The sequence below is a fragment of the Electrona antarctica genome (genome assembly GCF_951216825.1).
Source record: "Electrona antarctica genome assembly, chromosome: 23".
In the NCBI taxonomy this organism is placed as follows: domain Eukaryota; kingdom Metazoa; phylum Chordata; class Actinopteri; order Myctophiformes; family Myctophidae; genus Electrona; species Electrona antarctica.
In genome coordinates, this window is record NC_136804.1 from 528,353 (window position 1) to 545,934 (window position 17,582).

Genomic DNA, 17,582 nt, shown 5'->3' on the forward strand with positions numbered 1-17,582 from the left:
TCTCTCTCCGTTTCTCTTTCTCTCTATCTCTCTCTCTCTATCCCTCCCTTCCTCCCTCCCATCTCCATCTACCTCCCTCCCGCAATACATTTACTCAAGTACCGCACTTAAGTACAATACAGGACATATGTTTTTATTGAGTATGTATGAATGAATGAACCATTGTAAAGCGCTCTGAGCACTTGGAAAAGCGCTATAAAAATGCACTTCATTGTTGTTATGTCCATGTTTAAATACTTTATACTTCTAATCTGATTAGACCTCAGTGACGAACACGTACGTTTTTGACAGATTTTGAAACATTTTGAGTACTTTTACTTTGGTACTATAAATATATTTTGTACGTTTTACTCATGTACCATTTTGGAGAGAGTATTATGGTATTGCTACTTTCACATACTTTTCCACCACGGCTCACGCCTTCCCTACATGTCTCTTTGTCGAGCGGGAGAGAGGCAGCGGACGGCATGTTTTTAACCCATTTTGGGCGGGAACCGCTTTTGGTGTTAGCATTGTGTTATGCTTTAGCTATTGAAAAATAGCAGATCTACAAGCTCGTAGCGCGCCACCGAGTGGCGCGCTACGAGCTTGTAGGTCTGCTATTTTTGAAAAATCGACAGAAACATAGCTTTTTCAGAAAACTGTCAGGATGTAGAAGACATTTTTAGAATCTGATCTCAGGTCAAAATTGGGTAATAAGAGACAGCTCTTGTAATGGCATTTCACACAGCAAATAACACAAGCTGCTGCCAGATAACACCTAGAGCAGGGCAGCTGAGATCAATATTCATATCTCAAATTGTTCTCTGCTTTGATGTGCTGTCATCGCTGGTGGAATGTCACAAAGTACACGCTGTAATTAACCCATTTAAGCCTGACCTCAAAATTTCAAAAAAATCTTCTAAATCCTCCAGTTTTCTGAAATAAATATTTTCACGATTGTTCAAAAATAGCAGACCTACAAGCTCGTAGCGCGCCACTCGGTGGCGCGCTATGAGCTTGTCGATCTGCTATTTTTCAATAGCTAAATTACAACATAATGTTTAAAACACCAACAGGGGTTCCCGTTCAGAATGGGTTAAGTACAATTGTTTTACCTTACTTGAGTATGTACTTTTGTCAATACTTTATACAGGTACTCGGCTACATCTCAGAGGCACATTATTGTGCTTTTTACTCCACTATTACTTGAAAATGTCAGTTATACTTATTAGTTATACGATTTAGATTATTACTCCGTGACATACTTTAACCATTTGAAGCCCAGCATGCCTATATTCTGGGGGAAACTTAACTAGCCCAACATTGTCGATCTACGGCCCAGGCGGTGGCGTAACCGTCTGGGCACCCGACTGGTAATCCAGTCGCAGTGTGCCGCGGGTTCGACTCCCGAGCCCGACACGGCCTTTACTGCATGTCTTCCCCCATCTCTCTCCCGTTTCCTACTGTCTGTCCCTTCAAAAACCAATAAAAGGCGTAAGCCGCAAAACAAATATCTTTAAAAAAAAACATTGTCGATCTACAAGCTCAAAACGTGTCACACTGCGACTAGCTTTGAGCTTGTAGATCGGCTAAGAGATTTGTCAGAGAAGAGCGTTCGGAGTACAGTTCTAACTCAAGTTTGCTAAGAGTGGTTAACCAGTTAAACCCTATTTTATACTTAATCGATTCCAAAATAGCCGATCTACAAGCTTGCAGACCCGCTATTTCAGAAAACATTCTGAGAAAATGTGGAAAATAATCAAATTGAACTTCATTCTATCCACTGTTTCTAGTGAGAGTTTCTCCCCACCTCCATTCAGAGTGGAGGGAGACCGGATGGCTGGCCACGAGAGACTAGGTTTTTGATAAGATAGTCCACCTTATCAAAAACCTAGATTATGTGAACGGCTCCGATCCCATTGGCTGCTGTGAGCAATGAGCCGTAGAAACGGGAAGGGAGGACTAAGTGCAGAGAGAGAGCGAGAGAGAGCGCTGGGATCAGTGTGGGATTATCTGGGATTATTGACGGCAATAATTGGATCGGTTAACCGATTTGGAGTTATGTGAGATCAGATAATCATGTGCTGTTGACTCCAAACTAGCGAGGACGGAGAGAGAGAGAGAGAGCACATAACTGCCTTAACCAGATATACACAGGAATACAACATTGGCTGCTGCCGCGTCATATTGGTTGGGGCAAGCGGTGCCTCCACATGAGTGTATGGCCCAATGCATGTATGTAGAGGACCACAACGGAAACAAGCCTAACGGCTTTCTTGTGACTGATCCTTTTTAAATGTATTTTTCAATAAAGTAATCAATCAATCAATCAATCAATCTTATTGAAGCAGGGGTTTTCTTTCCACAATTAAAATCATCATAACTTGCTGAATTCTCGGTTGGTTTGGTTAGTTCAAAAAATGTAGTTGTTATAGGCCACAGGTTCATAAAAATGTTCTACTAAAACACCTTGCGTAGATGGTTACGGCGAAACGGGAAGAAAAACAAAATGGTTTAGTCTCAGATGAGCTTGTAGATTTCACACTTAAAAAATATAATTTTCTTAAAAATGTATATATTTTTATACTAAATTGATTTTTTTCCATAGACTGTTGCAGCCTCAAAGTTGTCTGACCTCTGGGTCCTCGTCCTTCTTTTTGGCTGGGGGAGGTGGTGGTGGCGGCGCTGCCGCCTCCTGGGCCGGGCTGACAGCCTTGGGGCCCGGGGACCCCTGGGAACAGCTGGGGACCTGTGGCGGATGATTGTGGATGATGATTACCTGTTGACGTACCACACACACACACACACAGTAGATACACCATTAGTAAAGCCCGACCGATATGTATACCAAACATACTCCAAATTCTAATTATCCCAGAGAACGTGGTGCTTAATCCATGTCATGAACTACCATCATTTAATACCCAGAGCAGGTTCGGCTGAGATCAATATTCATTATCTCAAATAGTTCTCTGCTTTGATGTGCTGTCCTCAGTGGCAGAAAGTAAGTACATTGTTCTCAAGTACTGTACTTGAGTACAATGTTTATACTTAAAACTCTTCATCCACTACATCTCGGATGGAAATATTGTACGTTTTACTACAATTATTTGAATCTAATTACAAGGTAATTTGTGGATTTCGATTATTATAACCAAATGTCGTACTTTGACCTATTACTGTATAATACTTCATGTATTTGAAAATAACAGATCTACAAGCTCACATGTCACATGGGCTTGTAGATCTGCTATTTTATGAAATATTTCGACAAAACCGCAGGTCACATTTACTATGGGATCTTGCATTTCCCGTCAGTGTGTCACACCAGGTCATTGTGACGTCACGTGACATCAGCCCCCATATATGGTGCCCAGGTCATCGTGGCATCACGTGACATCATCAGGGATGGATATAGTAAATGTGACCTGCTGTCGCAGTTAAGCTCCATATATGGAGATCCCTGATGCCATCAATATTGGCCAGCAACTCTACATCTGACCTCAGACCTCAGATCTCCATATATGGAAATACCTGGAACCTGTTCTGACATTCCATATGTTGATCCTTCCCCAGCCATCCTTCCTCTTCGATGTCTCCCTTTTTGACTTTGACCGAAAATTAAGGCCCGGCCCACCTGGGCCCTCATCAAACCCTGTACACTCAAGAGAATGTCCCCGCTACCACCCTTAGATCTCCATATGGAGCTGACCTGTTCTGACATTCCATATGTTGATCTGACCTCATCAAACCCTGTACACTCAAGACTTGCTCCTTATATGGCCAGTACAGAATTAATTCCATGTTGATCTGACCCCCCATCCCCATGACAAAGCACCAGCGCTCGCCCAGCAGTCTGTCATCAACGAGGCAGATGCGTGCACGTGACGACCGGTCGCTTCTCGCTCTCAGGCGTCCTACTGCAGCGGATTCGACCGTTATCTCTGCATTGGAACGGCGAAATCATCCGTTATCAGCACAAAATGTGCCAAAATGTCCATACTGGCATCCTCACCACATAGCCTGGTCAAGGTTTCCCCCTGGTGGACGTGTCATTTCCAACTATTGTCGGTGCATGGAACTAGGAGCTACTAATATATACTATTCTCTGCCTATCAGGACGTAACTGGGACGGCGCTGAGTCGGGTCTGGTGGCCTTCGCAGTGATAATGACAATGCTACAATCGCAGATAATGACATACTGAACAGTGAGGATGCCAGTATGGACATTTTGGCACCATTCAAACGTGCTGATAACGGATGATTTCGCCGATTCAATACATGATACCAGTCGAATGGGGTGCTTACTGGTTGTATGAATGTGACGACTCGGCGCCTGCGTTAGTGGTGGAAAGACATGTCTATTGTGTTTTTGTATTTTCTTTTGACACCTACCTTGTTGTCGGTGCTGAAGAGCAGCGGCTGCACCTTGACGGCCTCGCCGAGCGCAGACATGCCGTTCCCCGTGGCGGGCGACGCCGCGATGATGGCGTACGCCACGCCCATCCCCACGGGAGCAGGCGCGGCGGGCGCATCCCTCTGCGTCTGGGGCGGCGGCGGTATGGGAATGTGTATGACGGGCGGGTGCGAAGTGTCTCCCAGGCCGTTGGGCAGGGCTGTCGACGAGCAGAAGATTTCACTTGACCAATAATTGCGTTGTGCAAATCACTGAATTGAACATTGAATCGATATTTGCGAACGCAGTGAGCACTAACTATAGAAGCTGGCCTAAACTGTCTGTCTGTCTGTGTGTCTGTCTGTGTGTGTGTGTGTGTGTGTGTGTGTGTCACACTGTAACACCACCGGCCCGCCACCAGAGGGCGCAGCTGTATCACACACAAAACACACACACACACACACACACTTAACTTAACTTAACTTAACAAAAAAGAAAAAACTTAACTTTAAAACTTAACTTTAAAAAAAAACTTACAAAAAAACAAAAAACACACACATACACACACTAAAAAAATAACTTTAAAACTTAACTTTTTTAAAAAAAAACGTAATTTATTCTAATTGTTGTTATTGCAATTTACGAGCTGTGTTCGCTTCCCGCGTTCGCGCGTCTTACTTGTGTAGTTACTTTTGCCTTTCAAACAAATTGCACGGGGCAGATATGACAAGTAACTTTGGGCGACATATGACGTGTACTAACCGTTGGGCTGGTGCTCGGGGCTGAAGGTGCTGTTGGCGGTGGGCAAGGCGGGGCCCCGCTGGCTCTTGGCGCTGATGACAGTGGTGGCCCCCCGCTGCATCAGGCTCAGGGGCCCCCCGCTCAGCTGCTCCTGACCGGGGCTGTGGGGAAGGCTGTCTGGGATGTGGGTCTTTGGCCTAACCTGGTGGAGGAAGGAACAAAAATGGTTAGAATCTCATACCTTTTGCAGTCTTGCCAGATGTACGGTAATTGTCATAATGTGTACCGTAATTTTACCTACCCCCTGTGCGATATACGATCAAGAGTTGAAATCAAAATGCCCAAATGTATGATCATTTCGCCAGATTTGGTTTGGTATTTTCAAAATGAGTCGGTGAATCTGACCCTAGATCAGATCTGGGAGGGATTGGTCGCGTCTTTCCAGTCCAGTTTTAGTCTTTTATTTGTGTAAGGTCCAGGAAGTTGCCTGCTTCCACGCAGCATATCTGATGTGTTTTTGCACGTTTTTCTCACATAGGAGTCTCAAACAAGGTTGCTTATTTGTTGTGAAATTACGTCTCACCTGTGATGTGTATCATTTTTGGCAGTGTATAATAGTTTTCTTTTCAAATACGATAATTTTAAGCCTCCAGTACGATAATTTAACATTTACCATCTGGCATTTGTAATAATGTTAAGACTGGAGACTTGATTCTCAAGCTGACAGCTTTCCATTCCTGCCGGCCAGGAGAGATGGACTGGTTTGATAGCACAGTGACAGAAGTGTGTGTGCCTGTGTGGTGAGGACGAGAAAAAAAAACACTCTTCCCTGTCTCTCAAACACACACACACACACATTTGCATTACTATACTTGTGAGGACGTCAATGTTTTCTAACTACCGGTATATTATTAAGGCAATTTTTGTATTTTGTATTCCTAACCTGAAATCTGATTTCCGGTGCATGACGCCAACATGCAACTAAAAATAAATCACGCACCATAGCTCTAACCCCAACCCCTACGTCGAACCTATACATGGCCAACCCGAATCTTTTTAGTAAGTGTTATAAAATGGATCAAATCAATTAATTAACAGCTGCGTTATTATCTGCGGGGATCCGCTATAACTGCCTCTGTGTCCGTTTCAGTGCAGTAGTTTATAGGAACCAAAATTCTCTAAGGCGGAACCATTGTGTTCTGAGTCATTCGTTTCCGCCCGGACATGTTTGCACAGAGTAATGTAGTAAGAGAGTGGTGACACGCTTTGATCTCGCCGCAAAGCGGGTGCCTATGGACGATAGTTCCAAACATTGCTCCTATGGCTGGAACTATTCCATTGAGATAGAATGAGCACTTCCGCATTCCATTGTTACAATGAGAGTCAATGGGAGTGTCATTACTCTCTTTTATACTACTCTGAGCTTGCACATTGATGATAGACTCAGCTTGCTATTGCATAGCAGCTGGTAAAAGTTCTACCTGTACTTGTCGGGGGCAGGGACGGATTAACCCCCACGAGGGCCCCTGGGCCAGTAATTTTTGCAGGGCCCCCATAGCGCGCGTGCACGCAACATTTTTGTGTTTTTCCATGTTTTTATCATGCTTTTGACCTAAATTTAACTAAATCAATGGCCAATGGAGGACCCCAGGAGTCCTTTTCAGGGCGTCAAACCTAGTACTGCGCGGTCCAATTTCCCTGAAGGGCCCCTGAGAGCCAAGGGCCCCTGGGCCACAGCCCCACTGGCCCAATGGCTAATTTGTCCCTGGTCGGGGGACATTGGGACCTCACAAATACAGTAATACAAGCAACACACACACACACACACACGTACACACACGCGCACTGAAGATGACCTGTCATTCAGCGAGTGAGCACCGTGGCAGACACTGGCTCGTGTGTCATGTGCTTCTCTGCTCCCCCAAACCTCTGTCTTTCACTCTCTGTCACTGTTTCATCTCCCTTCCTCCGTTTCATCTCTCTCTCCGTCCGTTTCACATCTCTTCTTCCGTTTCATCTCTTCTGTTCTGTGAACCATTTCGTTGCTGTCGAGGGCAGAAACCTATACTCCATGTTCTAACTTTTTTTTTCGTAAATTGACGCCCTACCCGATCGTATACTACAATGTCACACAGAAGCGTCAAAGGTAGCAGATCCACAAGCAGCACGTTTTGAGCTTGTAGAGCTGCTGCTTTTGCCATTTTTTTTAACCCATTTTGACCTGAGATCAGATTCTAAAAATGTCTTCTATATCCTGACAGTTTTCTGAAAAAGCTATGTTTCCATGTCAGTCGTTCTTCGATTTTTCAAAAATAGCAGACCTACAAGCTCGTAGCGCGCCACTCGGTGGCGCGCTACGAGCTTGTAGATCTGCTATTTTTCAATAGCTAAAGCATAACATAATGCTAACACCAAAAGATGCAGGGATGGTCTTTTTAGATGAGTCCCAGGGCCATTTTACGAGTGCTGCAGTTTTATGAAAGTGCAGCATTTAACTCCCATTGCATTTGATATGGTTATATTCATGTAGGAAACAGAAGAAGAAATGATTATTATAACTAAAGCTATCAAAATAAACTAGAATAAGAAACAGTACAGTAGTGCATCCCGTGGATGCAGAGGTCGTTGTTTTATTGCGTCCCTTAACTATGAACTGTGTTTGGGGATGCAAAATGCACCCTATTTTAATCTCTGTTGGGACATAAAGAGGTTTCCACCCGACAGACGATTTACTCAAGTAGGCTATACTGTACAATACATAATGTAGGCTATGGGTTTAACCCATTCTGACCTGACATCAGATTCTATAAATGTCTTCTACATCCTGACAGTTTGCTGAAAAAGCTATGTTTCCATGTCAGTCGTTCTTCGATTTTTCAAAAATAGCAGACCTACAAGCTCGTAGCGCGCCACTCGGTGGCGCGCTATGAGCTTGTAGATCTGCTATTTTTCAATAGCTAAAGCATAACATAATGCTAACACCAAAAGGGGTTATTTTTACTTTGCATTTCCATGTTTCTATCCTAAATCTCAGAGGTAAAGGTAGGTACAGTAGGCTACTTGCTTTTACTCCACTGTAATTATTTTGACAGCTTTAGTTACTACAGTAGATACTGTTTAAAAGAAGAGCACATCTGCAAGTCATCAAATTTTTTTAAATTATGAAACGAGATATTGTGAATAATGAAGTACTTTTATGTTTGATACTGAACGCGTATTTTGATGCCAATACTTTTGTAATTTGACTGAAATTAAAACTGTAGGAATAAAGCGAGTACTTCTTCCACCCCTCCCTCTTCATCTCTCTCTCTCACTCACACACACACACACACACACACACACACACAGAGAGAGAGAAGCCTCCTCTGCAGCCCCTGTGTGTTTGTTGATGCGTGTCCAAACGTGAGCAGGCTCCTAATGCCGCCCGTCGGCCAATGAGGAGACTAGAATGGAGGGAGTGTGTGTGTGTGTGTGTGGGGGGGGGGGGGGGGGGGGTTGTTGGATGATGGGATGAAAAGTGACCGCCAACCAACACACCATGTCTGCAGCTGACTCATTCCAGCTGGATGTTTGTCTTTGGTTGTATTGGATTTCAATGGCACAATGTTAGATCAATATATAGTTTATACGGTATATATATATATATAGATGTATTATGCTCGTTGCTTCGTTCACTGTGTTTTGAAAAGGGATTGGTTTGTTTGCAGTGGTGCGTGCTGCCCCCCGGTGGCCATACCCACGCGCTGCACACGGGCGTAAAACGCTTGGCTCGACTTGTCTCTGTCTACACCCGGTGGTCATCGATTTATTTTTAATTGCACAAAGTATTTTTTTTTGCGGATGGAGGGCCAGGGCCAAATATGCTACTTTTGGGGCGTCCTTGACATGGAAAAGTTTGAGAACCTCTGCTTTATAGGCTACTGCCTGCAGGCCCAGTGCAGTGTTAATTTTGACCGAAAGGTTGTAGTTTTTGCGGATAAAATATACGATTTTAGTTTACTAAATCTACAGTCTATTCTGTCGCGTATTTTGTCCGGCCTTGACGGCGGCATAACGATTTTACACTTGCTGAAAATAGCACAGAGCTTGTAGATCTGTTATTTCCAGAGCGCTAGACACCACTTGTCTTTTAGTTCTACTGGATCCCTCGTCCACTAGTCCCCCCCCCCCCCTAACATTTTAGTCTAGTCTCGACAAAGTTGTCAATATAAGTCTTAATTTTAGTCATCATAGCTTATGTTTTTATTTGGTTTTTACCTTCTTTTTTTTTTACCTTTTTTATTCAGTGAAAAATGGTAGTCGACGAACATTTTTCGACATAGTTTCAAGTCGGCGAAATCAACACAGGGCCAGTGATCCTCCCAGACTTAAACGAACCCGGGCTCCAGACTGCCCTCAACCCCAACTCCCTGTTGGACCATCCTCATTATCATCATCATCATCATCACAGCAGTTATTTAATGAGCCACGGCCACTGGGAACATAAACCCAAGGAGTTTTTCCATCGCTTTGTTGAGTTCTTCCTCCATCGCTGTTGAGGGAGGGAGGGAGGGGGAGGGTGGCGTTGGAGTCATGTTCAGCACTGACATAGAAAACCCTTCGAGGTTTGCTCCTTGGAGGGGGATTATGGACAAAGTGGTACGGTATGGTGGTGTGGAGGACCAAGTACACTGAACCCCCCCCAGTACCCGAGTCAAAGTATAAATACATACTCCTGGTCAAATACTACTACTCCACTACAAGTGAACGTTTCTGCGACCATACACTAGCGTCACCACGTCCAGAGGGTGTGTACAGTACTTGTATACATGGCTGGGGGATGTACTGTACTGTACTGTACTGTACTGTACTGTACTGTACTGTACTGTACTGTACTGTACGGTACTGTACTGTACTGTACTGTACTGTACTGTACTGTACTGTACTGTACTGTACGGTACTGTACTGTACTGTACTGTATATGTACGTCAAGCCACCTCACGCTACGGAAAACCGCTGATATAGGCTCCTGCCCAATGGGCCGCATGTTTTCCGTCTACACCAAATCTCTTGTAGATCTGCTATTTTAGATCTGCAATGTTCCCCTATCAGAAAATGGATGCTGGAGGGCGCAAGTGGCAGACCAAAGTGGCATTTGAAGAGTTTTAAGCGGATTTTGATTATCACGGTATTATTGCGTCGCAATAATGTTTGGCCATGGCCACAATAATAATGAATTGCATTTTTATAGCGCTTTTCCAAGTGCTCAAAGCGCTTTACAATGGTTCATTCATTCATACATCGGGAGGTGAAGCGGCGAACAGTCGACGCCAGCGTCCTCACTTCCCACATTCACACACCAATGGTGGCTAAGCTCACACCGACCGACTCATCGGAGGCAATGTAGGGTTCAGTGTCTTGCCCAAGGACACTTCGACATTGTGGACAGGAGGAGCCGGGATTCGAACCGCCGACCCAGGGATCATTGGACGACCTGCTCTACCTCCTGAGCCACAGCCGCCCACAATAAACCTACGAGCCTAAGTGAGGAGGAGGGAGAGAAGGGTCGTGTTGGGCATGGAGGTGGAAAAAAGCCCAGAGGTTTTGCTTCTAGAAGAGGATTATAATCACTCCACAGTCAGCCAGCAGAACAGGATGTCCCTTTCTGAAAGGAGGATCCTCTTGCAGGGCTGGAAGAACTACTCTGATTACTTTAACCCATTCAGGCCTGACGTCGAAATTTAAAAAAAAAAGTTTTCTAAATCATGACAATTTTCGGAAAGATTTGAGGCACATTTTAACGATTTTTCAAAAATAGCAGACCTACAAGCTCGTAGCGCGCCACTCGGTGGCGCGCTATGAGCTTGTAGATCTGCTATTTTTCAATAGCTAAATTATAACAATGTTTAAAACACCAAAAGGGGTTCCCGCCCCAAAATGGGTTAATGGTTAATGTGGTTAAACGCTAACGTGACATGGATGCGTTCCAGGTCTCAATGGATTAATGAAGTACAGTAAAAAAAAAAAAAAAATAGTGGCAATTCTATACCACAATGCAGAAATACTCTGTTACAAGTAAAAGGTAGCCTGTATTCAAAAAGTAAATGTACAAACGTTTTGGCATCAAAACATTACAGTACCAAACGTACCATTACAGTAAGTCTTAAATAGCTTCTTAAATAGCCGATAAAAAGTCCATCTCATTGCGACAGACGGTATATTTTCAACAGCATAAAATAGAGCAATAAGTGGTTAATGCATGTTTTCTAATAATAATCTAAATCTATGAAGTAACTAGTATTCAGGTTGTAAAATAACTGTAAGTACAACATTTGCCTCTGAGATGTATTGGGGGGGTAAAGAAGACAAATCTATACAAACTCACAGCGTGTCGCGCTGCCTGCCATGTGTCGTGCATGAGCTTGGATATCAGCTACCGTTGGTGCGTGACATCGCCACATTGTGGTGTAAAGTAAAAAAAAAAAAAGTATAAATACTCAAGTAAATGCGAGCAAGGGCTGGATGCAGGCCGGGCTTGTGACAATTAATGTTGGATATCTGCTGTATATTATATATTATGAGTCATGTCTCCTGCTGTTCCCTGCCTTGTCTTGTACTGTCTGAAAAATGCTGTATTTTTGAAGTTTGTCAAGCTGTTTTTCTTTGGATTTATTTTATTGTCTCTGTTTTTGTTATGTGTTTTTGTTTTCTTGTATTCACATTTATGTTTGATTTCTGTTTCATTGTTCATGTTTCATTTTTTGAAATAAAAACAAAGTTCTAAAAAAAAAAATACTCAAGTAAAAACTACGCTTAAGTACAGTAAATGTACTTTGTTGCCGTCAACCACTGCCCAGCAACAAGGACAGGATGTCCCCTTTTTGCCCCCCCCCCTCCAAAACAGAAAGAAGACTTGGAACCGGGTATGAAAAAAATATAACACTTAGTCGACCAGGCTTGAATTATTGAACTGGATGTTGTCCAAGACAGGCTAAGGGCAAGAAGGTGGTATCACGGCAGATGGAAGATAATAAGAACAACAATACTCTCGACAGAAAAGGGACAGGGTTTGGATTTCTTTTTTCAGGGTTTATAGGTCTCACAGACAGACACACCGTCTAGGATTTCTGACTCGCATCCCCGTAGTGCCGACATTCTGCTTATTCAGGAGATGCCGTCCACATGCACCTTAACCCCTTTTGGTGTTAGCATTATGCTATGCTTTAGCTATTGAAAAATAGCAGATCTACAAGCTCATAGCGCGCCACTGAGTGGCGCGCTACGAGCTTGTAGGTCTGCTATTTTTGAAAAAAATCGAAGAACGACTGACATAGAAACATAGTTTTTTCAGAAAACTGTCAGGATGTAGAAGACATTTTTGGAATCTGATCTCGGGTCAAAATGGTTTAATCTAATGCATGATGTGAACAACGTGACGGTGATGCTCTCCCTTTTAGTTTGAACACACGGGCGACCAACACATGTCTTTGAACATGTTGCAGGAGCCCGTGGAAAAAACAGAATCGGCGTTTGTTTTTGTGCGTGTTGCTGCGACAATGCAGTCGAGTGAGGAGACTAATGGTGGCCCAAAAAAAAATCACCTCGTTTGCAACCATTTAAACCAGTCTTAGTACTGTACTGTACTTAAATGAGAATTCCATACTAGAAGGCTTTCTTACCTTTATTTGTAGTTGTTACTGTACGTCCCCACCAAAGAGGTCCAGGTGTTATTTTGTGCAAAAGCACATTATTGGCTATTTGTTGACGAAATTGTCAGTATATAGCTTGTCATTGTCATAGATAGTTTTGATTTAGCCTCGTTTTTGTCAGAGAAAAAAGGCAGTCGACAAACATTTTTCGTCGATGAAATCAACACTTGGTGTGTGTGTGTGTGTGTGTGTGCGCGTGTGCGTGCGTGCGTGCGTGCGTGCGCGACATTGGGTACCTGAGGTAGCACGGTGGGTGCTTGTCCTGCAAGCCTGTGCAGGGAGCTGACTTGAGGCACCTTAATGGGCACTGCTGTGAGGGTTCCAAGCATCTGAAAGAGGCACAGGGAGGGAAAAGGTTACACCAAATGAAAGCCACACTGTGTGTCTACCCACGCCCCGCCGCCAGGCCAGGCCGCCACACTGTGTGTCTACCCACGCCCCGCCGCCAGGCCAGGCCGCCACACTGTGTGTCTACCCACGCCCCGCCGCCAGGCCAGGCCGCCACACTGTGTGTCTACCCACGCCCCGCCGCCACGCTTATCTGAAAGCAGTGGTGGAAAGAAACCAAGTGCATTTACGTAATTGCGACTGAAGGTCGCAGTTAAATGTGGAATCGAGCATTTCCCGCCAGTGTGTCGGACACCTTCAGTGTGTGTAGGGCACCATATATGGTGCCCAGGTCTCGTGACATCATATGACATCATCAGGGGTGGAGATGTGGAGACCCTGATGTCATATCATTGTGTGTGTGTGTGTGTGTGTGTGTGTGTGTGTGTGTGTGTGTGTGTGTGTGTGTGTGTGTGTGTGTGTGTGTGTGTGTGTGTGTGTGTGTGTGTGTGTGTGTGTGTGTGTGTGTGTGTGTGTGTGTGTGTGTGTGTGTGTGTGTGTTCTCTACTGGACACTTTAGGTGTTGCAGCGATGTACGTAAACATACATACACGTACATAAGTACACATACTTACACACACACATACATACATACATACATACACTGACTGTGACAACAATAGCCAGCGTTGCAAGTCACAGCAGCCGCCCCAGCACTCGCTGCAACAGATTAGCCTGAAGGTGACTTTAGCCGAGAGAGAGGGATTACTGGAGAAGTTTCTTTCCTCGGTGGAGATTCGGTCTCGAGGCTTCCAGACACTCTGGGCGAACTGTTTTGCAAGGTGTCGGGGGAAAATATATGGGTAAAAGAAACGGCAGACCTCTTAGCCACTTAGCCGTGTGAACGCGCGGACATTCGGCGAACATAGCAAGCTCACAGCTTGTCTCTACTATTTTCACATTTTGACGTGCAGTACAACAAAGTGTAAAGGGTATAAGTGGTGACTTGGCTTTCAGCGGGACAGCATGGATGGCATGCTAGCTACCTATGCCATTAGCAAACAGAACTCCCATCTGTGTACAGCAGTTGCTCTCAACCAGTGGTCCGGGGACAACCAGTGGTCCTTGAGGGGGTTCCAGGTGGCCCCCATACTCCCTAGTTAAACTTAAATGATGGAGAGTTAATGGACCCTTATACTTAAATGATGGAGAGTTAATGGACCCTTATAGATCTTTAATCGCTCAAGTGGTTTCATTTTACTCTCAAGTGTACACTGTAGGAGAAAACTATCGCACACCTAGCAATCAGGCGTATGCACAGGTGCGTAGGCCAGTGGACATCAATGAAAGCAATAAGGTACACCCACACACTGTGTATCTGCTCGACACAAGAGTATTGTCTTATTTAATGAAGCAATGTTTCGGTCACTAGGGACCTTCTCTCACTATTAGAGAATGTAGAAGAATTGTTATTTTGATGTTTGCCTGTTATCTCTCCTAATGGTACCACCAACATCAATACAGCATGGAATTGTGGGCAAAATCTTATCCTTAAAGGGACACTTCACCCTTTTTGCAAAAATATACATGTTAATGATGTTTAGAAGATTTAGAACACTTTCCTGGGGGTCTTTATGTGTGTAATATGTGGTTTTAGATATTTTAGATTTTAGCAGTGAGCCTAGTGTCTCTGATGTCATCGAAAGTGGGCTCACTTCCTTCCTGGACTAGAATTCCCATAATGCTTTGGTGCACTGCTCCTCCTTGTGGATAGGGGGAGGGCTGTCTTACTGAGACAACATGTAGTCCAGGAAGTAAGTGAGCCCAGTGTCCATGACATCAGAGACACTGGGTTCACTGCTAACATCTAAAATATCTAAAACCACATATTACACACAAAAAGACACCCAGGAAAGTTTTCTAAATCTTCTAAACGTCTTTAACATATATATTTTTGCAAAAAGGGTGAAGTTTCCCTTTAACAAAAACAAAATATCCTTTAGTTTTAGGTCTGAGAGGCTAAATCTCATCAAATGGTGGTCCGCGTGGCTCAAATGACGAATGGATAATGGGCCTTGACATGAAAAGGGTTGACAACCACTGGCCGTACAGCGTCACAGACTGACATGCTAGACTTAATGCACTCTTGATTCTCTCTACATGTTATTGATGGAAAAAGCTTTTTTTTCTTTGGAGGATAGCCGGGCAATCTAGTCCCCTTATCTGCCGCTGCTCGCTCTCCATTGAGCTGAAAAGGGAGATCAAATGCGTGGGGGAAGGAGGATCTGATCCAAGACCAGCAGGGGATGGATTGTGTACATCCCAAATACAAAACATCTGATTCGGCACAGCTTTTCAGAATAAATAAAAGATTTTCAATTATTATTATTTTTTTATTTTATACATCTATTAGGGACACTTTTCACGTTTCAGACTAACTTAACCCATTCTGGGTGGGAACCCCTTTTGGTGTTAGCGTTATGTTATGCTTTAGCTATTGAAAAATAGCAGATCTACAAGCTCATAGCGCGCCACCGAGTGGCGCGCTACGAGCTTGTAGGTCTGCTATTTTTTGAAAAATCGAAGAACGACTGACATAGAAACATGGCTTTTTCAGAAAACTGTCACGATTTAGAAGACATTTTTAGAATCTGATCTCGGGTCAAAATGGGTTAATTCCACGGTAAGCTCAAACCAGAAAGCGTCATTAGCTGTATGGACTGATTAACAGATAGGGGTCAATGATAATGGCTCTCAACTGGCTTCCCGCTGAGACGCACATTTTGTATTAACCTTGGAAGTGACGTGGCGAGTTATTAAATATGACATTATTCTATTTAAGTTTCCAGTTTTGACAGCTGACTTTCTGGGTCCTAACCTCCGCTCGAGAAACACCGACTGTTTCGATGCCTTGTGCCTATTCTTCACTTCCTGTAATTCAGTATAATTCATCGTTATTTCTACAGGCAGTCAAATGAACTTATACATAATTACAGTTGCACCAGTCATTAATTTACCGTGTGCCTTGATACTTGAAATAGGTATGACGCACACGTTTATCCAATCCAGCCTAAAGTATCACTTAAGAATCATAGCATTAACTACGCATAATTAATTCAATTAAATCCATGTACAGTACTCATTGGTTTGGTTTGGTTTAGTACAATCATTTATAATTTGAACATTTGTTTGATTTGATCTACTAGCCTAATCCTTTGTAATGCTAGTATTTTTTTGATTGTGTGTGTGATGTTGTTATGCAAAGGGTACAGCATCATGAGTTTTCAAATGATCACCCAAAGGGGAGTAAAGTGATGACTTTGGATAGTTTTGTTGTGGAGTTAACAATTTAGCTGCCTTTGACAGAGACGAGAGGTGACTTGGATTGGAAGAGGTTTCAGAAAGCGGTAAGTGGTATGGAAACAAGAAAATGCATTACTAACCCATTTTGGGCGGGGACCACTTTTGGTGTTTTAACTATAGCATTATGTTATACTTTAGCTATTGAAAAATAGCAGATCTACAAGCAAACTTGTAGGTCTGCTATTTTGGAAAAATCGTAAAAATGTGGCACAGATCTTTGAATACAAATTCTTTCAGAGCGAACGGGAGAAAGGAGAGTGCGTGTTCATAAAAGACTGAATAGGCAATATAACATGTGTTGGAAACGGTAAACTATCTCAGCTCCTTTCCTTGACGTGTCTGTCAGGCCCTTTTTGACACCAGTCCCTTGACTTGAAGTGTTCTCGGGAGGTTCCCCTCCACCAGGAAGTGCCCCTTCAGCTGAATCAAGTTCCCTTGATTAGGGTGCTGGGTATAAAAAACTGTGTTTGGAAATACACTCGCCCTCCTTGTGCAGAAACAGGAAACAGACACCATTGCCATGGTTACCATCATGCCATTGTGTGACCTGTTATTTTGTTTGTACAGTTATATTGCATTGCATCGTGTATATGTTTGTGTGACATTTCATTAATATGGACATTTAAAAGGAAATACAGCGTGACTGTCAAAAAGGACATGTCATATACATCCATGGTGATTATAAATCATTCTGTTAAAAGTTTTGTTTGTGTGGTTTCATTTATAGTTTTTCCCGGTGGGGTAAATAAAGAGCCCTTGTGAACATCAGTTGGAGCGTTGTCTATTCTGCATCAGATGAAGATTGTTTAGGAGCAGTTTATTTATCATTTATTTGTGGTGGTACTTAGGTAGGTCGCGGTTTCCATGCGGACAGAGAGCAGGGCTGCACAAGGCAATCGAGTCTAGATCGGCACAGACTCGCTCTTGAGGGCTTTATAAGCCACTTCCACTCAAGGCTGCTTGGTTTCGGACGACACTTAATATGGCGCAGCCTCGCGTGAACGCGCATATCGAGGGCAAGTGTGTAGGGCGAGTGGCGAGGAGGCGGTTTCAAAAAGAGGGTCAGTGTCCAGTTTAGGGACGGC

At 43.7% G+C, this 17,582-nt stretch overlaps 1 protein-coding gene across 1 annotated transcript in view; it reads right to left on the bottom strand.

Annotated features, from left to right (window-relative positions):
- phf21b (PHD finger protein 21B) overlaps nucleotides 1–17,582 on the bottom strand; it is a gene marked incomplete at both ends in the record, with an annotated part of 136,767 nt that overhangs the window by 9,765 nt on the left and 109,420 nt on the right. The window contains 4 exons of the mRNA XM_079494156.1: nucleotides 2,618–2,761; nucleotides 4,378–4,598; nucleotides 5,141–5,321; nucleotides 13,044–13,136. Coding sequence (XP_079350282.1) covers nucleotides 2,618–2,761; nucleotides 4,378–4,598; nucleotides 5,141–5,321; nucleotides 13,044–13,136 — 639 coding nt within the window. The remainder of the gene's footprint in view (nucleotides 1–2,617; nucleotides 2,762–4,377; nucleotides 4,599–5,140; nucleotides 5,322–13,043; nucleotides 13,137–17,582) is intronic.